Here is a 27,581-nt window from a genome sequence, read left to right as displayed (position 1 = left end):
GTTCACAGTGTAATGACTTCAGTTCTTATTTATCCTTTAATACCGAACACCAGGCAGGGTATCAACAAGTTCCTTTTTCTGATGTCATCCGGCATGACGCGGGCGGGGATCGAACTACCTATCTTCCGCATTCCGAGCAAACGCTCTATCCACTACACCACGGAGGCAGCCCAACTCACAGAGAAACAAGTGTCTGACGTGAGACAGTGAAAACCCACATCAACGATCAACGACATCACATAGACCGCATCACATTTACTTCATGCCAGTGACTCAAACATTTAGCGACATATCTAAATGCGTTAATGTGGCTATAGATCTGGAGTGCCTCACGTTGCTAGCACAACTAAGTAAATAAAAAAACAGATGAGTCCAATCAGGACAAATGTTATTTCTTGGTTCAAACGTGACCATATCCCAACTTAAAGCATATTAACTAATCACCGAACTCCTATTGGACTTTACAAACATTGGCTAGACTTTCATCTCAACGCAATAAGCGAATTATCATAAAATACCATTCATCGCACACAGCATGGTGTATCAATTCACAGAACTAATGGAACACTCTATCTCCATTTCAAAGTCGCTGGTATTCTGTTTGAACGACAGGTTTTTGTAGATCAATTCTCGAGGTTTGTGCCTCGTTGTGTAACGCTATTCCAGAACGCCATTGCTTTTCAGCGTAGGCTGCAATTGGTTTCTGTCTCTCTTTGGATTGAAGCAAACACAATGTGCTCCTGACGATATAGCCCCCCAAGGGTACTCAAGCTGAATTATGTTCTCTGAGAAAAGTTATCCTATGGCTACAGTTTGTATGGAAGGAACGAACGAACGTTTTCTTTAGTTTAACTTTTACATCATTTTCAGTGAGATGAAACAGATTGATTGCTTCTCCAGTTCAACATGTTTCATGCTGAGGATAGGGGAGGGATTTGAGTGATGGGTGATGAAGATGTGCGGTTTAGATTCGGAGTAAGGCAGAGTTTTATTAGATTTGAAGATGGCAACATCATGAATGCGGTTTGCATTCTTGTGGTTTTCCAAATAAGTCCAATATTCGTTCCTGAATAAGATGTATAAAGAAAGCGAATATGCTTCGGCGTAATCATATATTACATACAGCACGACTCCACCATAATGCGTGTACAACACGCGACAAAACGGCAATCAAATAAATACGATTTTACGTAAAAACGCATATAGAACGCAACTTGAACGCGACCGACCAAAATGCGAATCGCTCGATACATATCCCAACTTGGACGCCCATGAACGCAAATTATCGAATACGTAGCTTGAACGCGACCACAACGTGAACGTAACGCAACTTTAACGCGACCAGAACGCGCCTTCCCGATACATCGAGCAACTCAAAAGCATAAACTTTGCTTACATAATTAAAAAACATGTACCAAACAGATCTTATTTTGGAGATGAGCTACATTCATACTTTTCAAGAAAGATTATTATTTTGACGCTGAGTGACACATCGAACGAACTGTCCCACTGACAGTGTTTCAGGGTGAGTTTTGGTGTACTTTAAACATTATTATCGTTATGAAACTCACTGATGAAACAAAAGGATGATTGATGTTTCCAAATTTGCATCCATTTCCTTACCCGGGAGACTATTTTGATCTATTTCACGCGGCATCGAGTAGATTAGCCTTGTCTCGATGGATGATTGATTGATGCAAGTTCTGTATCTGATGGGGAGGCAAGGGATCAAATGCCGAGGTACATATGGTCTCTTGGGTACGAAGAAGCTTAGTGTTGTCATTTGATGATATGCAGTCACATCGTAAATATGCATGTATGCATGCCATTCGAGGAACCAGTGATTGCTGTCCATCTAGCATCATCTTGTGAAGTTTAGTGAGTGAGTGAGTTGGGTTTAAACGCCGCCTTTAACAGTATTCCAGTTTTATCGCGGCGTGCCAGCTTAATGTGGGAGGAAATCCCGAAGTGATGCAGCCCCCAGACGTTAAGCACTTCAGTGAAACCCACGAGCACGGTATGGTGCTGATAAACCTAGAAACATCATCGGGGCGAACCGGGCTTCGAACCCACAATCATAGGTTTCTTGCTTACCTGAAGGACGCAACTCTGCTTAGCGAATCGCAGCGCCTTAGACGACTTGGCCACCCGTGCCCCCTTGTGAAGTGTAAGATCCTTTGGGTCAGGTATATGTATGATTTGGGGATATGACACAATGCGTTGGTATTTTTAAGAATCCGTCCTGTTCAAATATGCATTTGTTTGTTGCTTGTAAGAGCAATGTCAGAGAAATATAACTTAATGATATTGGAATATCGTTGTTAATTGTTTGGCATTGATTGTTTTGGTGTTCAATTACATGTATATATATTCTGTCGATTTTAACTAATAAAATGGGGGGCACGGGTGGCCCAGTCGTCTAAGGCGTCGCGATTCCCTGTGCAGAGTTGCGTCCCTGGGGCACGCCAGAAACCTATGATTGTGGGTTCGAATCCCTGTTCGCCCCGATTATGTTTCTAGGTTTGTCAGCACCATACCCGTGCTCGTGGGTTTCACCGAAGTGGTAAACGTCTGAGACCTGCATCACTTCGAGCTGACACGGCGTGATATAACTGGAATACTGTTAAAAGCGGCGTTAAACCCAACTCACTCACTCACTCACTAATAAAATGTTCTCTTTTCGAAGGAGTATTGAAAGCCATCTGCCAGACGCTTCCCACCAACACTTAGATTCAGGCCGAACCACATCCACAGTGGGAATCGTTACACAACACATCGACTTCTGATTAGTCTGGTACTGGTTCACGAAAGTACCGACCACCGTGATATATTTCATATTATCCTTAAATCGACTTTCGGGACATCCTATAGTATGACATATGATTTCAAATCCGGCTTCCACGACGGTAATCTGACACTCGACCCGAGTGAATGGACAATGGATTATATGGTGAGGCGATTATTCATGGAAACTCCATCCACCTGCAACACCTTGGATCCGACATTACCCTGGACACGCAAAAAAAGCTTGTCACGTCTCCAAAGATTTAAATACGGCCTGCTTATCACAACTTAGCAGTCTTATTGCTTTGTTCTTTATTACTATCTAAGGGCGGTCGGGTAGCCTAGTGGTTAAAGCGTTCACTCGTCACGCCGAAGACCTGGGTTCGATTCCCGACATGGGTACAATGAGTGAAGCCCATTTCTGGTGTCCCCTGCCGTGATATTGCTGGAATATTGCTAAAAGCGGCGTAAAACCATACTCACTTACTCAATTATCTCCCTTGTTCATTTTACCAACTTATACATGCCGCTTATGTTATCCGAAAGTGTGTCAGGAAGTAAATGAGACTTTCCGAAAGTGTGTCAGGAAGTAAATGAGACTTTCCGAAGTGTGTCGGGTAGTACATGAGACTTTCTGAAAGTGTGTCGGGAAGTAAATGAGACTTTCTGAAAGTGTGTCGGGAAGTACATGAGACTTTCTGAAAGTGTGTCGGGAAGTAAATGAGACTTTCTGAAAGTGTGTCAGGAAGTACATGAGACTTTCTGAAAGTGTGTCAGGAAGTATATGAGACTTTCTGAAAGTGTGTCAGGAAGTACATGAGACTTTCTGAAAGTGTGTCGGGAAGTATATGAGACTTTCTGAAAGTGTGTCAGGAAGTATATAAGACTTTCTGAAAGTGTGTCAGGAAGTATATGAGACTTTCTGAAAGTGTGTCAGGAAGTACATGAGACTTTCTGAAAGTGTGTCAGGAAGTATATAAGACTTTCTGAAAGTGTGTCAGGAAGTAAAGACATGCCATCGTAAAGTGTTACTTTCTTTACACCACCGACAACCAGAACACGCCATCCCCACCCAACCTCAACACCCAACACCACATTGCCAGTTCCATTGATCGGTCATCAGACTGGGTGACTAGCCATCGTGTCAGCGTGCCTCGCCGGCGTATTTATATAATTACGTTCATTTCAGTCAGACAACGTGCTCATGTCACATACAGTAATGAATACAGAAGTGGTTGTAGAGCTTACACTGATGAACTTCTTAATGGCTTCCTGATAACATATAAACTTGAAAGGTTTCAAGTTGTCTTGCTGTTTGTACTGGACATTTATGAAGTACATGTGTGCTTATTCGGATGTACAAATTGCTGTTCCATACATATTTTAATGCAGTTTTATTCGGGTGTACATTATATTGTTGTTCCATACATATTTTAATGCAGTTTTATTCGGGTGTACATTATATTGTTGTTCCATACATTGTTAATTCATTATATTTAAAGCAAATGAAACCTAATATATTCAACTTCAACGGCGTTCCAAGAATAATGAGTACGTATTCTTCAATTTGAAGGTAAATGTATGTGTCTGCCATGTCCCATGATTAACACGTGTGGGTTACATCTGAACTGCACCAAAGATATTCTATTCGTCTATAGATTAACATATGAAAAGATACTCTGAATATATATGGGATTTGCATAAAGCTTACATTATTCACATTTGTTTCAGGAGTCTGTTTGAAATTATACATCTATAACAGCCGGCCTTGTCGATAATGCATCTGCTCGGAGAGCGAAGGTCGGTGTTCGATCACTTCGGAAAAAAGATGATATTTGTTGTTACCATACCTGGCGCTCGGCATTGTGGGTATAAAACAAGGTTTGGTCGTCTGGGAGTGAGTACATTGACACTGAGATATCCATGTTAAATTGATGCATGGCATGGCTAGAACTATAAAGCCGATATTAATCCGGACTAGTTCAATACATACTCAAGAAAGAGTTGAAATAATTTTAAACGTGATGTTAAATCCCATTTCAGATTTTTCATATCGATAAACACACATGGTGATTTCTTAATAACCTCTGATTTCACGTTCATAAAGTATACATTTAAAAGTATACACGCATCATATTGTAACATCAACACTGCAATCTACTTTATTAATTTTTGATAATTTTAACCAATATTTAACGGTCACATATTGTTATATATACAAAGGTTCACATTTATCTACACCATCCCAGCTTGTACAATCCAGGACTGATGCACTTCTATAGTACCAGCCCACTGAGATACCATGCCGCAGTTTAACATGAATCCCCCATCAGACACAGTATACGGAGTTCTTGTTGTGACCCCTTAATGCCGAGCGCCAGACAGGGTAACAACAAGTACCATCTGTTAACGTCTTTTGGTATGACGCGGTCGGGGATCGCACTCCGGACCTTCCGCTCTCCGGGCGGACGCACTACCCCTAGACCACGGAGGCGGTCTCACTCATATGAAGACCGCAGGTGCACAGGTTTCAAGCGGAAGTGATTTCCATCTTTTCCTATCACTATATTACACGCATAGTGTTGCATGCCTGCATTTGTATGCGACAGGCATTTAACTAATACGCTGTGATATTATAAAAGAGTGTCTGGTATTCTTTAGAATGGAGGTACTACATTATCCCAAAAACTCTGCGGAAAGAAAAAGCATTACTTGTTTGCTTCACCGGCTACAGTGAAACAAATAAATCAATTTACCTAATGGTCTGATCTCTTTTCCTTTCAGACAGACATAAGCAGAGTCTGAATACAATACCTCATTTACGAGGTATTTACAGAGATGAGAATGGTAAAAAACCAAAACCTGATGCATTTCCCGTCTACCACGCTTTACCTATATAGTGCAAACCGTCCATGTCTACATCCAATGAATGGTCATGTTAAACAAAACTATACGATTTAGTTTCGAAAACTTTACATCCAGGGAAGTAGGGAGTTTCGAGCTCTCTCTGAATATTTCATACCGTATACTTTGCCTACAAACAATGAAGCGTTTTCATGCCATTTATTATTATGCCACTGCAGGTATTTATTTATTAATTTCAAGTTTGCAGTCATTGAAGGTTCTTGTACAGACGTTTTATCTCTTAGAGATTCGAGTCTTTGCTGAACGTGAACCGTATCATAAATATTAAATATTAGGAATCGTTGCATTATACGATGCTTTGGCGAATATCATATTTTATTTATCATTCCCAATACGTGATATCTACGATTCGGAAACACACGAGGGAAATATTATATGTATTATATACTGTCCTGTCACTTCGCAATGAAGTACTTTAGAAGCTGGGTATGAATAGTATTACAATGTTTGATCGAACCTTTCCATTTGTCACGTAGTGCAGAATCTTTTGAAATCATATTTCTCTGAAGGAGCGGAAGTCAAGTTTATTGATCGAGAGGACATTGCATCAATGCATGCTGCTGAAATGTTATTCCCGCTAAGTGACCTCATTTGCATATTTGCAATTTATCGGATTGGTCTATCGCATCGATAACACTGTTCTTATCGATATCATCGTCCTTTTTCGAAGAACGTAGCATGCCATTATCATCATTGACGTAGACCTCGGCCATGTCTGAAGTTCAGGTCAAACTGATGGTTGTACTTATCTCAATATAGCCATCGGTGACGTGTAATTCTGTATGTTTTAATGAGGAAGGGTTGAAGGCCTAGTATTAGAAACATGAGGACCCTGGTTCCAGACCTCTTGGTCACCCACTGATCCATATTGGTACACTGTGCTAAGCCCTAATTTGTGTCCTCGGGATCCTTAGTGATTTCGGGATTACTGGTAATTACGGCGTTAAATATCGCCCTCCCTCGTTACAGACATGGGGTTGTGGGTAAAATGGTGAGTAACGTGTTTGCTCGTTACGACGAAGGTCCGGGTTCGATCCTCTAAATTCCTCTGATGTCAGAACAATGGGCTGACAACACGGTGGAGTGAAAACCATCTTCATAGAGTATGGAGTGCTTTAACGCACACACACCCCTCCCCCACACCCCCACCGCACTGGGAGTTCTCATTATCAAGTTGATATTACTGTACTTCTTAATCTCCAATGATTCTCAGACGGACTAGGTCCCCTGTACTCAGCCAACTAAACTGTAGATTTTGTATTTTTCACAATCTACTTTTAATTGAGATATTTCCCAAATGTTATGTTCACCCACGTCTATACAAACGTGGTCGATAAATTGAAGTCAACGTACAGTAACGTCATATATATGTGCCCATGCTATCACCCACTGGTTATGTAAAGTGACGTGTACGCACATATATGGGTGCCATATTGCTGAAATCGTGTGAAACAGCATTCCCTCACCATAATTTTGATAATGCAAATTTTAATATTGAAGGCAGTTTTTCAGTACAAACCTGAAGTCTAGAAATAAGTATGAAATTTGACAAACAAACCATTCCAACTCGCCTTAACAGGAATTATCCACATACCCTAAGCCTTAACTATGTTACTTGTAGCCTGTAACTTGTAATTAAATACCCGTCTTCTAAGATGCACTACTTATTAAGATCTCTTTGACTCCATAGTAGAGGTCTATTATTTACCTAACTCCTGGGACCAAACCTTCTTTATTAGAAAGGTCTTAAAATGGTATTTGATTAAGTCCCTAAAAGCCCATTTGGGGGAAATCATTGCCTCCTTACTCCTCGCTGACAAATTGCTTTGGGTCAACGCAGGACATCATCATTCAAGATTTCAATGGATTCACACAGGAGCACGCAGCTAATGCTTTCCCCACGAAGTGACATTCTAACAGCAAAATAAGGGATGTTTGATGTGAGCCTGGCGATCAAACTGTCGTGGCCAAACAATGGGATAAGGAACATTACTATGTCACGACATACTTCAATGAAAGTATAGTTGGATGTGTCTTCACTGATTCCGTATCTGGGCCCAATTGGCGTTTGTATAGAAACAGCTGTTTTAAATATGAACAATATACCAGCAGATACATTTCTACACTTATCAGTGTACGTATTATTCAGTATTGTATATTTATGATACCGAACAAATATTAATATTCATTTCAGAGGATAAGGTCACGTGTTATGTAGTCTCACACCTGGTGTTAGAGCTGATTTTCAGTGAGCCATTCTTATAATTTTATAGCTATTTTGTCTTTTTAACGACCAACTGAATCTGTTTCGTCTGTTTCGCTAGTCATGCGGTGGCGTTGAATTATTTTATAGTTGATACATAAAGCGCCATCAAAGCAATACAACTTTGATTATACATTTTCGCATATTTACTTTGAAAATAAAAAAGAACTTATTTATCTTTATTCGCATTAGCATTTTATCAAGGATAGGCCACATCTGTTGCATGATCGGCAGATTAGTCCAATGTGCACAGGTGCACCTCATTGCTGCGTGAAAAGTGTGAGTATCAATGATGATAATATGCATCGATCGATTGCATTTCGTTATGCAAATATGTCTGATGTTCTATCAAGGCTAGCAGAGAATAACATGAAATTCTTATGCATACGGTATTTACCATGCGTCACTCTTCACATAGACCGCCATCTTTACCATGTAGCATGATTTCCGCATCATTTAATGTGGTAACTGTTTATCCGTGTCATAGTGTGAATGTCCCTAACCTTTTAAAAATTGAATAAAGCAGCTATGTATATTTTTGACTTTCCAACTGTGTCAACAACAGGTCTGTAACAATGCAAGTCCTTTGCGAGTTGTAAATATTGTTTTTCATCACTTTATTTTTTTTATCTCTTGGTTATTGGAATACATTGGATACATGTTATTTCAAATGGTATATTACATAAATGATTATGTTTGTCAATATATGATGTTAATCTATTGTGGTACATTTTAGATACATGTTGGATATCACATTTGTCAGTTGTAAGTTTGTATTCACATACATTCATAAAAAATGGGACTTTTTCATGCCGTTTTGAGGATGTGTATTTCATTAGCGACATCGAGATGTATATTCCCTACCGAGATACTTTGCAATTGGTCTGGTTTGAAAGTTTGGCCTCTATTATTCAATATGACTTTTAAATCTTTTGCTGACATTATTGTTGTTTGCATCAAGTAAAGATTTATCGCATTCACAAGGACAAAGGAGACGAGGACAACGTGTTCGTATGCATCGACAAAACAAGAACCATGACCATGTGTACAGCGTTTAGCCAATAACAACTATTACAATGTACCTACACAATGTATACAGTGTCTATCCAAGAACAAGGACTATGTATACAGCGTTCAGCGAAGAACCACGACCATGTATACAGGGTTCAACCAATAACAACTATTACCTACACAATGTATACAGTGTCTATCCAAGAACAGTGACTATGTATACAGCGTTCAGCCAAGAACAATGATAATGTCTACAGCGTACAGCCAAGAACAACGACGATGTATACAGCGTACAGCCAAGAACAAGGACTATGTATACAGCGTACAGCCAAGAACAAGGACTACGTATACAGCGTACAGCCAAGAACAAGGACTACGTACATAGCGTACAGTCAAGAACAAGGACTACGTACATAGCGTACAGTCAAGAACAAGGACTACGTACATAGCGTACAGTCAAGAACAAGGACTACGTATACAGCGTACAGCCAAGAACAAGAACTACGTTCACCGCGTCCAGCCAAGAACAAGGACTATGTATACAGCGTACAGCCAAGAACAAGGACTATGTATACAGCGTACAGCCAAGAACAAGAACTACGTTCACCGCGTCCAGCCAAGAACAAGGACTACGTTCACAGCGTACAGCCAAGGACAAGGACTACGTATGTTACTTCAACCCAAAAACAAAAACTCCGCGTGAGGCGTCAATCCAAATAAATTGACTATGTCTACATCCCCAGGTCAACAACAGTTAATACTTATGGAGTGCTTTGCCAAGAACAGCGGGGAGTTCACAGGATCAAACTGTATGCATTATTAATCGTGCAATAAACATCTGACTTATCACAACACTGTCTGTCGAGTTTCCTTAATGATCCCAGCCTCAACATATTGACTTCACTTTGGCTTTTACTAATTGGCCTTTGTGGACGTTTCCAGGACATTGATTCTATTTCTTTTGCTGATTGAACATCATTTGATATTTATATCATGCTCGATATGGGCTGGCCATGAAAACAACTAAGCCCTGAGTAAGATTAATCAGAAGAAATCAATCATCATACACCGCCTAAGCACAGAACACGCAAATGAAGGCAATCGCTCTCGGGCGAATATGTTTCTGTCTATAAAAGAACTCTTTGAATCTTTTTTTCGAAATAGTGATTTTAAATTCGTTTACGTTTGCTGATTAAATTACCAGAGAATTTTCTCTCAGAGTGTCGTTGATGCTTTTTGAAGGATCCTAAAAGTGAATATATATATATAGGCTTTGTTAGTGTTACAAAGATAATTTAATGGTCACATATGGATGAATATCATGATGTACAAATAGCTGGGCATGTTTATTGAGAATGTGATCGATAAGCAACATGTGTTGTTTTTTCTCTGTGAAACAAGGCCGCCATCAATTAACCGTGCAAGTCATCTGTACAAGATACGTGCAACATCAAGAACAGGCGATCCCACACGGCGCACACCTACATGCATCGTCACAGATAATCGTTCTATTGAGGAGTGGCGGGCTCGATTATTTATTCATTTATTTATTTATTTAGTTAGTTAGTTAGTTATTTTTGATGAAATGGTCGTGTTCACGTGAGCTCCTACTAAGTGTAAACTGCAAAATGTGCTTCCCCCTTTCAAATATCTAAAACTGAAGGAAACATCACAATTTGATATTTATGACGGTTCATTAATTCAGATCTTACACGTTACACACTACAGGCAGAGCGTTCTGTTACCGACATTCCCCTCGCCCCGCATGTGTCAAAACTCATCTCGAATGGTGACAGTGTAATCGAAATGTGTACTGTGGTATATCGATATTTGATACCTATCTTTTCAAATGATATTTGATACCTGTCTTTTCAAATTATATATAATACCCATATTTTCAAATGATATTTGATACAAGGCGCAATATGAATTTTCTGTTTTTAAATAGTTAAATATGATTTAAGACATTGTTCATAATTTATGGTAGTTGTAATATATACTACTCAAAAGAAGTTAAGGATCACCCGATTCTTTCATAATGGTAAAGTTAATCTGTTATGACATGAGAAATAAACTATAGTAATATGAATCAGGTGATGCTTAACTTCTTTTGAGTAGTATACATGCATATGCTCCATTCTTATGGTATTTATTCTGCACCACAGAATTCACATACCACAATGTAAAGAAATGTATATAGGAGAAGGCCTCGTAAGTGTGTCACTTGTGCCTGATCCATTTGGTTTTCCGTAATAAAATATGTTTAAATCAAAATCTTATGGTATTAAGATCGGACGGCATATATACGATAAATCTTGAATGATTTATTTATGAAGTTCGTTAATATTAAGTCATTTAGACATCACAAACATGGGTGTGTACATTCTTTTGGCTTGTAGTTTATATACCCACAGAATACATCTAGTCTGAATGCGATACACTTTTTCAATGAAGGTTCATTAACCAATGTTAATAACCACTTACCTGTCAAAACCCATGTAAGGATGAATGTAACGAATACCCAGTCAGCTCCCGACACTGTCTTCATGGTTCATCCCGTATCCATGAACACTGCTCCAGTAATCCGTTACCCGTCACACTGTCGAGGAGTTTACAATCGCATGCACTGATGAAGATCTATGTTCTGCCTATCATCGTGTACCAGCACACATCAAAGAGATACTGCATGAGCCTGATGTAGCCTGTTTCGTCTCTAACACCTGGCGTCGCTGTGTTGTAGATAAGGCGTGGCACTTGCCTCGGGGTTGGTTCTGAACACCTTGCGGAGTAAGATACTGTGTACGTACACTTTGAATGCTGTCTCATCGATTTCCTCCACCAAGGACTTTATTGACCCATAAGTCTGGTCGACCAACAGTTGTTACCAGTTCCAGGTGAAAATAATCAAATATTGAATAGAGAATATATTGGACGCTGTGTAGATCATTAAGATCAGCTTAATTTCCAGTGGCGCGTGCAGTCACGAACAAAGAAGCAAATGATACGAGGCTACACGACTAGGGTACATTCACGGCAAGGCTTCTCGATGCTTAGCCCCAAACTCTGTGTAAATGCCAATGTATGTACAATACTCCTTTGTCGTCGCACCATTTGTGAAGGAGAGAGTCCTTCCTTCACAACTCCCGTTTCATATCTTCAAAAGCCTCAACTGATCCCAGAGAACATTCCCGTCCTTCTATTTCGGACAGTCCAGCCCTTGGTCAAGATGGACAAACATGTATCACATAGATCTATCAGTCCACCTTCGGCCGCAATTGTCTTTAATGTCTCTTTCCGTCAACAACTCTTCTAACGGTAATCCCTCCTCGGCCTGAATAACACAGCCACGTCCTTCTTCGGGGCAGTTGATCGACTGATTGCCGATCTACAGAACAGGCCTTGAGACCAGACGCATTGAGGGAATGAGATAGTTAGTGGCGAAAACATGGTCCGGGCATTCGAGGGTAATCAGCCATTCATATCGCTAGGAATATTTACAGCCTATGTAAGAAGACCACGAGGCTCGCGAAGGTTTAATGATGTTGAATGACTTGACAGTTGGGCAAAGGTGTACGTCATCATATAGAGTCGTGGTGTTTCTACATTCATGGGACTTTTTGACACTGCTGATGACGAATAGATGACAAACTTTGCCTAATAAATGATTAAAAAAGGGTATTTGACGAATCGTGAAACAACTGTCATAAATAAATGTATAATATTTCTTGGTTTGGTTTTACTCACATGGGAATACAAATTAGCTTTTTAGGATCAATCTATATATTCTATGGTTTGAATATGTCTTGTTTTTTAATTCCGTTGGCAGGTCGAAATAAAAATTAAAGTGTGTCGCTCCATATTTTTCTTTTTTACTTGTTTCGACTCGTCGATCAAGTGTAAAAAAGAATCGTTTAGAGTCTATTGATGTCTGGTTTGTTTAAATACAGCTGTCGTATGGCGGGAGTACTTCACTATGGCGCCTGGCAACAAACAAACACTTACTTTTTTTGTGCAATTCTGTGATAGGCGGGTGCTACCGGTACGCTAGGACATGCTGACCCTTCACGCAAACATCTGGTGTCATTAATGATTTTCAGAGATCAATCCATAAAATTTTAGCGCTATTTTGCCTTTAACGCAATCTGTTTCCGTGGATAATCGATAATTGACGTTTTATATTTATGCTACTCAAAAATTGCTAAGGACCACCCGACATTTTTATATCACCATAGTTAACCTTTCTGAGTAGTATATAAGTGCATGATGGTTACGTACATTTACATGCACAGTGTATTTACTTATGACTGACTACCCGTGAAGATCCGGCGTAGAATAGGTCATCAGCAACCCATGCCTGCCGTAAAAAGGCGACTTGTAAGAGTAAGAGAGACTTGCTTGTAAGAGGCGACTGACGTTGGTTTGTTTGTTTCTTGTTTAACGCCGCACTCAGCAATATTCCAGCTATAAGACGGCGATCTGTAAATAATCGAGTCTTGACTAGAAAATCCAGTGATTGATATCATGAGTATCGATACAAACAATTGGGATCGATGATATGCATCAAAGAAAGTCAGGGAGCCTGACCACCCGATCCCGTTAGTCGCCTCTTACGACAAGCATAGTCGCCTTTTACGGCAAGTATAGGTTGCTGAAAACCCACTCTTCCTCTGATTTTCACGGGGCGAACCCACAATCATGGCATGCCCAAGGGACGCAACTCTGCACAGCAAATCGTGGCGCCTTGGACGATTCGAATTGGAAGTATTGAAGGTCGGTCCAGTAACATACAAGATGTTGAAATATGAGTGAGCGAGTATGGTTTTACGCCAGCCTTAGCAATAGTCCGGCAATATCCGGGCGGAGGACACCAGAAATGTCGGGAAGCGAACCCGGGTCTTCGGCGTGACGATCAAACGCTTTAACCCTTAGACTACCCCACCGCCCGAAATATGTTTATGAATGTGAAATGTACATGATATATTCTTAATATTGAACGCTGACTTTTAAAAATGAGAAAAATACAAATTCTAATGGCCTTAACATGTGCTGAGTAACTTTATATTAATAAATATGTACCGAAACGATTAAATTCGTTTCTGTAGTTTCAGAGTTATCACCCTTTGGTCGGAGATTAATATCCACTGCTCAAATACCACCAGGCCCTAAAGAATGCGTCCCCAAGGCAATGATGCTGATGGTGGGGAAGATAACGTTGTTATGAAGCGATGTTACATCATTTTCCCCGATACATTTATCAAATACTGTCTAAAGATTCTAAATATGCCACATTATCGATTTGCTCGAAAATATTACAATACGAGGTTGAAATATGAACATAATGGTGGTGAAACTTGAGCATTTAATGTGCCCTACAGATGTGATTGAGGTTATATTTGGAAATATTAATGTGCACCAAATATTAAAAACATTTTTTGTTGATATGTACTTCAGTAGTGGTCTTCTGATATAGAGTCATCTGGTACATGTTGCTCTTATATGAAACACAATCCATTATTATGTAATGAACGTTATTTAGCTGGTGTGAATTTGAAGAAGTGCATGCTATATCAGTATTACAATTTAGGTGACGAATGTACCAATATATCATAGTTTGGGTACCAATGTGATTAAAATGCATGAAATTGTAAAAACATATATTGACATAACAACTACTTTCCTTTACCTTAGTATAATGTATTTCGTAAGAGTGATATATGTCTGTCTGTCTGCCGACCGCCTCCGTGATCTAATGGTAGAGCGTCCGCCCGGAGAGCGGAAGGTCCGGGGTTCGATCCCCGACCGCGTCATACCAAAAGACGTTAAAAGATGGTGCTTGTTGTTACCCTGTCTGGCGCTCGGCATTAAGGGGCTAAAACAAGGACTGGTCGGCTTGGAGTCAGTATACTGTGTCTGAGTGGGGTATTCATGTTCAACTGCGGCATGGTATCTCAGTGGGCTGGTACTATAAATCGGCATCAGTCCGGACTAGTACAAGCAGCCACACAAACACACACACGTACATGCACTTCGCTATATCAGTGCAATAATCTTGGACGCGACGTTAAACCCCATTTCACCTCACCTCGACTGTCCGTCCGTCCGTCTGTCTGTCTGTCTGTCTGATATTACAGCTCTCACGTAGCCTAATATGGATCAGATACACAACTGGTTGACTGTAGAGTTGCGTCCCTTAGCCATGCCAAGTATCCTATGATATCATGGGTTTGAATGTGACATATCCGTGCCCCTAATTATATAAGAGGTAAACGCCGCCATAAACTACATTATCTCCCTCACGTGACAACAAACATCTTCGGGGTACAAGGACTTTAGCCATCCAATCCCCATTTAGTCTAATGAGCAACGATTAGCGAAAATCACCGTTCTGTATGTGTGTGTGAGTTGGGTTTAACGCCGCTTTTAACAGTATTCCAGTTATATCACGGCGTGTCAGCTTAATGTGGGAGGAAAGTGATGCAGGTCTCAGACGTTTAACACTTCGGTGAAACCCACGAGCACGGGTATGGTGCTGACAAACCTAGAAACATCATCGGGGCGAACGGGATTCGAACCCACAATCATAGGTTTCTGGTGTGCCCAAGGGACGCAACTCTGCACAGCGAATCGCGGCGCCTTAGACGACTGGGCCACCCGTGCTCCCACATCGTTCTGTAAAAAAGCGAGTCCAGACAAACGGTTGATATTATCAGCAACTCCCCATGATGTGGTGCGATGACACACAGTCACTCGCGTCACCGGGCAGACCACCCATCCAGTTAGTCACGTATTACGACAACACGTTACTGGGTACCTATCCTGGTGCTCATGCTGTCGATCTCATTGGACAGTTTCAGTTATTTACAGGCGCCATGGTGTATCTGAAATACTGCAGTATTTACTCACGTCGATATGTATTTAATTATAATCAACCAATAACAGACACATTGACCATACACATTCAGGGAGCACAGGTTGCCAAGTCGTCAAAGGCTCCGCAATTCGCTGTTCAGAGTTGCGTCCCTTGGACACGCCAGGAACCTCTGATGGTTGTTTCGAATCCATGTTCCCCCGATAATGTGTCCAGGTTTGTCAGCACCGTACCAACGCTCAAAGTGGTAAACATCTGAGACCTGCATCACTTCGGACTTTCCTCCCACATTAAGCTGACGCGCTGTGATGTAACTGGAATACTGTTCAAAGCGACGTTAAATCCAACTCACTCACTCATACACATTTATTAAGTGTTGCATGTTATAATAGATTAATATGAATATTCCTTGTGTTGATAATAATTCGGTTTAGGTAACCATGTGCACACAGACACATTAAAATTACATGGATACATATTATTTCGTCGACATGGTAACCATCAACCCAGCAATAAATATGATACTTTCGAAAATCAGTCACTAGAATTCCATTGGCAATTGCGGTGTAATTATTCGTCTTGGCAACGAGAACCTGTCTGATACCTCTCGAGAGAGCGACCGCCTCCGTGGTCTTGTGGTAGAGCGTCCGCCCGGAGAGCGGAAGGTCCAGGGTTCGATCCCGGCCCGCGTCATACAAAAAGACGTTAAAAGATTGTACTTGTTGTTACCCTGTCTGGCGCTCGGCATTAAAGGGCTAAAACAAGGACTGGTCGGCTCGGAGTCAGTATACTGTGTCTGAGTGGGGTATTCGTGTTAAACTGCGGCATGGTATCTCAGTGAGCTAGCACTATAAATCGGCATCAGTCCGGACTAGTACAAGCAGCCACACACACACATACACGTGCATGCACGTCGCTATATAAGTGCAATAATCTTGGACGCGACGTTAAACCCAATTTCACCTCACCTCACCTCGAGAGAGCAAAAACCACTTTCCATTACGCGGTCAACACGACAAACATTAGACCGTGCTTTACGTCCCTGAGTTAACACCTCATGGTGACGATATCCGACTCAAGGGATCTGAGCCGTGGGACTGAACCAATCAGCTCTCGATGAACGATACAACATTATCTTGGTTAGTCATGAATAGTTCATGAGGTAAAGCGGCCGCAAGACATCACCATTAAAGCCTTTTTATCATAAATCTAAGCGTTATGAAGCTATAAACACTACGTCTTCGGGGCATCCAAAATGAAACGTCAACAAAGGGAGGTAAGTGATGTTGGGTGTAACGTCACATCGAGCGAAATGGTGTCTTTTGATGGCAGTGAATATTCTTGGTTGGGTTTATTTTATTAGCGTCTGACATTTGCTCACGACAATTAGATAGGTGAAGAGGCTGTTTACTTGATAATTGTTAGTTTACAAAGGACAAAGGTAATGTTTTGGGTGAACTTTGCGAACCGGGGAAGCGTTAGCGTTCATGAAGGTCATGTCAGAGACAATGGTAGCTTTGGTTGTGTGACAATAACGTACGTAAATTTCCAAAATTAATATATGATATAAACATATTTATTTCCATAAAGTGGAGGGATTGGCAAACAAGCAAATGTTGCTTATCTGAATGCCTCTCCCAAAAATTAATATATCTGTATCACGTTTGTGAAACTCTGGTGAAACGTCTTCGCACGTGATGATTTACCGTTGTTGGCGTAGATCCCCCTGTAAAATCCCCGTCCTTCAGTTGTTATAGATGCTCAAATGACTTAAATTACTCACGTTCTCCTGTAATTTAATGGACCGCCTCCGTGGTCTAATGGTAGAGCGTCCGCCGTTCGATCCAAAAAGACGTTAAAAGATGGTACTTGTTGTTACCCTGTCTGGCGCTCGGCATTAAGGGGCTAAAACAAGGACTGGTCGGCTTGGAGTCAGTATACTGTGTCTGAGTGGGGTATTCATGTTAAACTGCGGCATGGTATCTCAGTGAGCTAGCACTATAAATCGGCATCATTCTGGACTAGTACAAGCAGTCACGCACGCACATACACGTGCATGCACGTCGCAATATAGGTGCAATAATCTTGGACGTGACGTTAAACCCCATTTCACCTCACCTGTCATTTTATGGTATTGGACGACGTAGCCCTCGGTACAGTGTTACTCATATCTATGTATAATGGTGTAGTGTAAATCGTTCCAGTCCTTGCTACTTGGGGCTGTGGGTAACTTAGTGGTTAAAGCGTTAGCTCGTCATGTCGAAGACCCGGGTTCGATTCTCCACATAGGTCCAATGTTTGAAGCCCATTATGGTGTCCCCCTCCGTGATATTACTGAACTATTGCTAAAAGAGGCGTAAAACCAAACTCATTCACCTTCCTATGGAATACTGTAAGGGACATTCTCGCGATCTCGACCTTTGAAAACGAGCTAAATATGTGTTCGTGAGATCGCGAGAATGTCCCTTACAGTATTCCATACCTTTCTGCTTCGCCGTTGTCCCTGTAAAGAAGGGCTTCATTGTACCTGTTTACGGCCTAACATGTAGACTAACATTTAGTCCCAGACATATAACTATCTTATTCAAAAATATATACATGTATCCACAAAATAATAAATCTATCCACAATGGAACCCAGAACAATGTTTCATTTCAGAGCTGAGGCAATCTATATTGCAAATTCAGTCTAGACTTGAGTTGGATTCCTATATTAAATTTCTCTCTTTAGGATAAGACAGGCTACATAGCATGTAATAGATATTCTGTTATACAGACCCTGAAACAAATATATACAATATAGCCCATGCAAGTCTATAATAGCTGGCAAGCCTAGATTACAGCACTTTCGGGAAACGAAGATTGAGTCTCTGGGCTCCTTTGTACTACATTGTAATAAGATAATTTAACAACGTATTTTCCTGTAAAATATTATCATTTTTGAGATTATACGTAAGTCTACATACCAGGGTTCACAATTCATGTGTTTCTATTGTTGTAAGTGTAACCATACAATGCATATTGTCTTATACTAAAAGTAGATTTCTTTAATTTTTACCTTTATAGACAGCCTGCCTTTAGCTATTGCGGGGCGGTCGGGTAGCCTAGTGGTTAAAGCGTTCACTCGTCACGCCGAAGACCCGGGTTCGATTCCCGACATGGGTACAATGTGTGAAGCCCATTTCTTGTGTCCCCCGCCGTGATATTGCTGGAATATCGCTAAAAGCGGCGTAAAACCATACTCACTCACTTTAGCTATTGCAGCGATTCTTGCGCAAGTATTTGCTGACATCATTTTCACATTAGGCCAGACCTCTTTTATAACTTGTTTTACGAATTTGCCTACTCGAAGAAATAGGCACGTGCTCCACATCAACCCAAAGATCCAACTCTTTACCATATGCCTGCGCTCAATTTTCCCACACCTAGTTTGCCTAGGGTATATTCTGTACTGTTGCCAATGCTTCGATCTCTTGTAACATATTTCTTTAATTTAAAAAAAATTAACAATAATATTTTGTTGGTTTGTTTATAGTGGCAATCATTTCAAAGCCCAACAATCACCCCTACGCCATATGTGGATGTTTTGGACAAAGTCTCAGAGATATGTTCCTATTCGTATCGCTGTTATTTTCAAAAAGCGAGTCACTCTTAATAAATGGGACTCCCTGTATAAAATTATTGTTTATTAGTATGTACCTTGTCTACCTGTCAGATGATTAAAACGCCTCCTTTATTCATTACTATGTTTTGTCAAAAGTCAGCCACGTTGCCAATATTGGTATGTTTATTAAGATGGCAATTATTGAAAACAGCTGCACGGTTTGACGTGTTTTAAAGCATTGATGGACCAAAATCCAATGTCTGCCATAACAGCGGCCATACACGACGTGTGTGTGTCAAATGATGCAGCTATTTCTAATCATCGGAGACAGCGATCCTGGGCATTGTGCTATACTTGTATTTAAAGCATAGTTTGTGTGAGTACCGCTGTGGGTAAAAAAAACGCACGTTTTAAACAACTTCACAACCAAAATAACCTAAGGTGAGGTGAAATGGGGTTCAACGTCGCGTCCAAGATTATTGCACTTATATAGCGACGTGCATGTACGTGTGTGTGTTTGTGTGGCTGCTTGTACTAGTCCGGACTGATGCCGATTTATAGTGCTAGCTCACTGAGATACCATGCCGCAGTTTAACATGAATACCCCACTCAGACACAGTATACTGACTCCAAGCCGACCAGTCCTTGTTTAAGCCCCTTCATGCCGAGCGCCAGACAGGGTAACAACAAGTACCATCTTTTAACGTCTTTTGGTATGACGCGGTCGGGGATCGAGCCCCGACCTTCCGCTCTCCGGGCGGACGCTGTACCACTAGAACACGGAGACGGTCAAAATAACCTAAGGCCAAAGTATACTTTGTTTGTTCAACGTCCCACGTCCAGCAATATCCCAACAATATGACGGCGGTATGTAAAAATCGAATCTGGACCAGACAATCCAGTGATTGACTTCACGAGCATCGATCTACGCAATTGGGATACGATGACATGCATCAACCGAGTTAGCGAGCCTGACCACCCGATCCCGTTAGTCGCCTCTTACGACAAGCATGTTCAACGCCGCATTCACAAATATTCATCTATGTGTAAATAATCGAAACTAGACAATCCAATGATTGACATCATGAGCATCGATCTACGCAATAGGGATACGATGACATCCATCAACGTCAACGAGCCTGACCACCCAATCCCGTTGGTCGCCTCTTACGAGCATAGGTTGCTGAAGACCAGTTCTAACCCGAAATCTTCACGGGAGTAACTGCTAATTGTCACCCAATAATGTCTGTATTTCACTCAGGGCACAAGCATCGACAAAAAAAAAGGATCGAGACTGAAAACGTGGCTGCTCGGCAATTCGGCAAAGGTGCATGGAATGTAGTCCAAATACAGAAGAGCTAGTGAGTGAGTGAGTGAGTTGGGTTTAACGCCGCTTTTAACAGTATTCCAACTATATCGCGGCTTGTCAGCTTAATGTGGGAGGAAAGCCCGAAGTGATGCAGGTCGTTTACCACTTCGGTGAAACCCACGAGCACGGGTATGGTGCTGACAAACCTAGAAACATAATCGGGGCGAACCGGGATTCGAACCCACAGTCATAGATTTTGGGCGTGCCCAAGGGACGCAACTCTGCACAGCGAATCGCGGCGCCTTAGGCGACGGGGCCATCCGTGCCCCCTCCACAGAGCAGGCATTCAATCATACCTTCATTGAAATATCCCGTGACATACATGTTTGTATGATGCATCATTTTTGTATTTCTATGATGAATGAACATTGTTTACAACACGTTTTGGAGCATCTGTTTAAAAAAAGTTATATTCTCTCATGACTCGAAACAAGCGCGCACAGTTCATGGCGTGAATGGATCACCTGTGACAGAAGATTCATCGAGGCAAAAAGATTCAACATCTGTAATTGTTTTCTGGAGATGGGATGACTTTGAAGTCGTGGGAGATCACCACGTTATATAATAACCTGCAAGTCAATACGTGGCATTTGATTGACTAATCAATTTTTTAGATAACAGATAAAATAACATAATTATCCCGAAGAACATTTTGGTTACATCAGAACAATGTCTCAGCCTATTGACAAACACATGTTCAAATAAATAAGAACATCACAAGCGTATATAAGTGTTAAATAAGATTCATAATTGGCTAGTATTAACTATTCGTTCTTCATTGGCTGACAAGAGAAGGGGCGGGGCTTGTCACCGATGCCCGATGTCACTGATTTCGTATTGTTGTCTGTTCGTATAAGTTGCTGAAATATTCAGTCTGTGACGTTATTATGTTTTCCGTATTCATTATTAAGCACTGACTTTAATATATTTCTAATTTAAAAACGTTAATGGGGGTACGTGTGGCCCAGCCGTCTTAGGTGCCGCGATTCGCTGTGCAGAGTTGCGTCCCTTGGGCACGCCAGAAACCTATGATTGTAGTTTCGAATCACGGTTCGATTGTGCTTCTAGGTTTGTCAGCACCATATCCGTGCTCGTGGGTTTCACCGAAGTGGTAAACGTCTGAGACCTGCATCACTTTGGGTTTTCCTCCCACATTAAGCTGACACGCAGAGATATAACTGGAATACTGTTAAAAGCGGCGTTAAAACCATCCCAACTCACTCACTCACTCAAAACGTAAATCGTGGATTTACACAGCATGTACACAAGTCTTTAGTTTACAACTCCATAGACGCAAAAAAATATAGAAGTCAAATCTTAACTATGTCTCAACAGGAGTGTCTTCCTCAAGAGTAATAATAATTGACATGCAGCTGTGACACGGAAGCCAACGAGTCACATAAAAAAGTCTCACTAAAAAAAGGCAAACTTCGAAAAACAAACTCGTTAAGCACATGACAGATTCCAAACCCTTGACACCTCATCTGAGACCCGTGAGTGCAGATTTCAGTCCCGGATGGTTTGTCGTTTGAATCCATCATGCTGCCGTTGTCTGTGGACTTATTGCAGATCACGGTGTTGGTATCTTGGAGACAATTCCTACGGGGCTGTTAAATGCCAGATTCGCCTTCTGTTTGATAGAGTGTCTAGTGTAGAGCGGAAGGCCCGGGGTTCGATCCCCGGCCGCGTCATACCAAAAGACGTTAAAAGATGGTACTTGTTGTTACCTTGACGAGCGCTGGGCATTAAAGGGCGATAACAAGGACTGATCAGCTCTGAGTCAGTATACGGTGTATACACAAATACACGTGCACGTCGCTATATAAGTGCAGTAACCTTGGACGCGTCGTCAAACCCATCGAGTTTGGGATGGCTAAATCATTCTCTAATGCGCAGCACTAGTGTGCTTGTGCGATATCAATGCTGAATATTCGGGTATTCACAAAGAGAGATACATGTTATATATGTATCGATTCATATACCAGCCGACAACGATTTGGGGACATTTTCATGGGATTTGAAAGAACTTTTGAACTCAAACCCCCGCTCCTCATATATTTTAAACTTTTGACGATGTCAAATTTGAAATTCTGTGGTGTGTGTTGGTATGTGTGTGTGTGTGTGTGTGTGTGGGGGGGGGGGGATATATAGATATATAGAGGCCCATGAGATACAGAGGCCCGTGGGATACAGAGGCCCGTGGGATACAGAAGCCCGTGGGATACAGAGGCCCGTGGGATACAGAGGCCCGTGGGTTACAGAGACCCGTTGGATACAGAGGACCGTGAGCTACAGAGGACCGTGGGTTACAGAGGCTCGTGGGTTACAGAGGCCCGTGGGTTACAGAGGCTCGTGGGTTACAGAGACCCGTGGGATACAGAGGACCGTGAGCTACAGAGGACCGTGGGTTACAGAGGCTCGTGGGTTACAGAGGCCCGTGGGTTACAGAGGACCGTGAGATACAGAGGACCGTGGGTTACAGAGGACCGTGGGATACAGAGGACCGTGAGATACAGAGGACCGTGGGATACAGAGGACCGTGAGATACAGAAGACCGTGGGTTACAGAGGCCCCTCACATACAGAGGACCGTGGTATGTAGAGGCCCGTGAGATACAGAGGCCCGTGGGATATAGAGGCCCCTCACATACAGAGGTCCATGAGATACAAAGGCCCGTGAGATAAAGAGGTCCGCGAGATATAGAGGCCCGTGACATAAAGAGGTCCATTTGATACAGAGGCCCGTGGGATATAGAGGCCCGTGAGATGAAGAGGTTCATGAGATACAGAGGACCGTGTGATATAGAGGCCCTTGAGATAAAGAGGTCCATGAGATACAGAGGCCCGTATGATATAGAGGCCCGTGAGATGAAGAGGTTCATGAGATACAGAGGCCCGTGTAATATAGAGGCCCGTGAGATAAAGAGGTTCATGAGATACAGGGGCCCGTGTGATATAGAGGCCCGTGAGATAAAGAGGTCCATGAGATACAAAGGCCCGTGTGATATAGAGGCCCGTGAGATATAGAGGCCCGTGTGATATAGAGGCCCGTGAGATAAAGAGGTCCATGAGATACAGAGGCCCGTGTGATATAGAGGCCCGTGAGATACAGAGGTCCATGAGATACAGGGGCCCGTGTGATATAGAGGCCCGTGAGATACAGAGGTCCATGAGATACAGTGGCCCGTGGGATATAGAGGCCCGTGAGATATAGAGGCCCGTGAGATAAAGAGGTCCATGAGATACAGTGGCCCGTGGGAGATTGGGGCCCGTGAGATATAGAGGCCCGTGAGATACAGAGGTCCATGAGATACAGAGGCCCGTGTGATATAGAGGCCGTGAGATATAGGGGACCGTGAGCTATAGATGACAGCGGAAAATAGGTAACCGCAAAGGGGCGTGGAAATAAATATAATGTCATTAGCCCCATCAATATATCTTCTCTGTAAAGCGCCCCATTGTTTCGTTCACTTCATAAAGATTCCAGCACCAGTCATGTATACATATATAAATGTACAGGTATCGGGAAACCAATATCAGTGACAGTTTAATCAAAGTTTGACGTAGTGCAACCCGCTTCAGCCATTCACTGTCCATTCCAACTCATCCCAACCACAACAAAGAACGTTTGATCGTGGAGTTTCATTTGCTGTAACATTTGCAGTCGAAACCCATATCAGAAGGAAATATCTCAGACACGCATCGGAAGCATGCGCAGTGGAAACATCCGGCGATAGCCCAGGGTGGGTGTTAATTCCGGGGGATAGCGTATGTGTGTAATTACATCTAATGAACCAGGATACCCCTGGGGTATTGATACTATAATCCAACTTCTGGGGGCCGCATTGTGATAACGGTAAGTGTCCACAGGCTATTGTCCTTGACGTGCAACATCGTCCGAGGGAGCGCTAATGGACACCAGCTGATAAACGGCGCGCCAGGATTGACATTGTGTTAAAGCGTACATTAGCCGCAAAAACAAGATTGTACTTTAGGTATTGGAAACTGATACCACTTTAAAAATGCATGGAGCCTCAACTCGGATTGGCAATGAATTTCTGAAAAAAACCTCAAATTGATCGGTTTGTTTGCCGGATCCATAATTCTTTAAAGTGTGCGTGTTTTGGTGGGGAAAGGTTTGAAGACTCGAAGAATAATATTACTTTCACGCCAATTAATGTGGCCCAGAAAACACTATCCAAACTGAACATTTCTATGCCAATTGCAAAATACATTATTTGCACAAATCCTTCCTATCGAACTTATTATTTTAATAAAAAATGTATATTGGCTCAAACGTAGAGCCAACTAATAAAACTGGAGCCTGAATAATGTGAGCCCCAAAATCTTCAAAAAAATATATGGTAAAGCATAGAAGGGATAAAGGAGTCCGTAGATCATTATGAACATTAGGAGTAGTTGGGAATTAGGAGCTGACACAATAAGTTTACGGCCGAGGTCTTGTGGTAGAACGCCTGACCTGAGAACGGATTGTCGGGGGTTCGATCATGGGCAACGAAAGATGGTACTTCTTGTTACCCTGTCTGGCGCTCGGTATTAAGGGGCTAAAACAAAGACTGGTCGGCTCGGAATCAGTGAGTGAGTGAGTGAGTGAGTGAGTGAGTGAGTGATTGAGTATGGTTTTACGCCGTTTTTAGCAATATCCCAACAATATCACGGCGGGGACACCAGAAATGTTCTGAGTCAGTATACTGTGTCTGCGTGGGGCATTCATGTTAAACTGCGGCATGGTATCTCAGTGGGGTAGCTCTATAATCCTCCGGGCTAGTACAAGCACAGACACAGACAAACACAGACACACACAGACAAAGACACACAGACACACACACAGACACACACGCATGTACGTCGCTATATAAGTGCAATCCTCTTAGACGCCACGTTAAACCCCGTTTCACCACACCTCACGGAGCGCGGAAGGTCGGTAGTTCGACACACCATACCAAGTTGAAGGGTGATACTTGTTAAGGATAAAACAAGGACTAGTCGGCTTGGAATCAGTCCACTGGGTCTGAGTGGGTATCGGTGTTAAACTGCGGCATGGTATCTGGGTAAACTAGCACTGTAATAACTGGCATTAGTCCGTATTAATACAAGCAGACAGGCATGCACGCACGCACGCACGCACGCATGCACATGCACATGCACGTCGCTTTAAAAGTGCAATAATCTTAAACGTGACGTCAAAACTCATTCCACTTCATCGCAGAAACCTCAGGTCCCTAAACCATCATTTCCTTGCTTGATAAAGTTTTATCCCCAACTTCGACCAAGCGATAACTGAATTAGGCATTAAGCTTTAACTGAAATGTCTCATTTCCATGACGACACTAACAGAGTGCCTTCAGAGATTACGGAGCCAAACGTGCCCTTAATTTCAGACAGTCAACATCTTTCTTCTGAATCAGTTAGTTTGGGTTAACGCCGCTTTGAACAATATTTCACAATCGTTAAAATCACGGCGTGTCAGTTTAATGTTTAATGTGCACTGTTCTACCATTCGGTGAGTGAGGTTTTTTTTCATTTATATGACGTGTCAGCTTGATGTGGGAGGAAAGCGCGAAGTGATGCAGGTATGGAATACTGGAAGGGACATTCTCGCGATCTCGCATTCTCGTGTTTTGGGCATACTTACCTCGTTTCCAAAGGTCGAGATCGCGAGAATGCGAGATCGCGAGAATGTCCCTCACAGTATTCCATATGCAGGACGTTCACCACTTTGTGGAAACTCATGCATGAACACGCTTAGGATGAGGTGAAGGTCCCGTCCTAGATGATTGCTCTTATAACGCGATGTGCATGCACGTGTGTGTGGCTGCTTTTTCTAGTCCGTATTTATGCCAGTCTTATGGTGCGGAGAAATCAGGCCGCAGTTTAACATGAAGAAGACAGCCCTTGTTTCATCCCCAGCCAGGGTGTCGCTGTCCACCACAACCCTTGCTCAACGACAGGCTGTTAAAATATAGGAGCTTAACTTCTAAGATCCTTTGTACAACGACACCCTGGGCAACGACAAGTACCATCCTTTAACGTCTTTAGGTATGACGCGGCCAGGCCATCGAACCATCGGCCTTTGACTCTCCGGGCAGACACTCTGTCCACTTGGCCACGGAGGAGGACCGTTAGTGAGTGTGAGTGAGTGAGTTGGGTTTAACGCCGCTTTTAACAGTCTTCAGTTATATCACAGCGTGTCAGCTTTATGTGGGAGGAAAGCCCGAAGTGATGCAGGTCTCAGACGTTTACCCCTTCGGTGAAACCAACGAGCACGGGTATGGTGTTGACAAACCTAGAAACATCATCGGGGCGAACCGGGATTCGAACCCACAATCATAGATTTCTGGCGTGCCCAAGGGACGCAACTCTGCGTAGCGAATCGCGGCGCCTTAGACAACTGGGCCACCCGTGCCCCCGGACGACCGTTAGAGTGCTGACAAACCCGGATTCAAAACCGGCGAACTCGGATTCCGATCCACTTCCCTAGTGTTCTTGCACGGTTAAGGGACGCACGGTTTCCTTAACGACTGCGGCTGCCCCCCCCCCCCCCCCCCCCGGCCCCCCCCCCCCCCCCCCCCCACACCCTCCTCGCCTGATCCCAGTAAAAGGTCGGAGGGATGTTCAAATTGACGCAGGTCGTAGAACACTTTACTCATACCAAGTATCACGAATGTTGCGCTGGGATACCATAATAGGGGCGAATCTGGAATTCGAACCAGTATCAGCGGATCCTGGTATCAGCTG

The 27,581-nt window shown here is 42.5% G+C and overlaps 1 protein-coding gene across 1 annotated transcript in view; it reads right to left on the bottom strand.

Moving 5' to 3' along the window:
* Window positions 1-12,402, bottom strand: part of LOC139464393 (uncharacterized) — a 66,349-nt gene extending 53,947 nt beyond the window's left edge. Inside the window, exon 1 of the mRNA XM_071245920.1 lies at window positions 11,468-12,402. Coding sequence (XP_071102021.1) covers window positions 11,468-11,531 — 64 coding nt within the window. The 5' untranslated portion in view covers window positions 11,532-12,402. The remainder of the gene's footprint in view (window positions 1-11,467) is intronic.
* Window positions 12,403-27,581: the final 15,179 nt, after the last annotated feature.

This window comes from Haliotis cracherodii, unplaced genomic scaffold (genome assembly GCF_022045235.1).
Source record: "Haliotis cracherodii isolate W230 unplaced genomic scaffold, xgHalCrac1.p SCAF_17, whole genome shotgun sequence".
In the NCBI taxonomy this organism is placed as follows: Eukaryota; Metazoa; Mollusca; class Gastropoda; order Lepetellida; family Haliotidae; genus Haliotis; species Haliotis cracherodii.
Note: the sequence above shows the minus strand (reverse complement) of the source record. Positions and strands in the feature narration are given on the sequence as shown.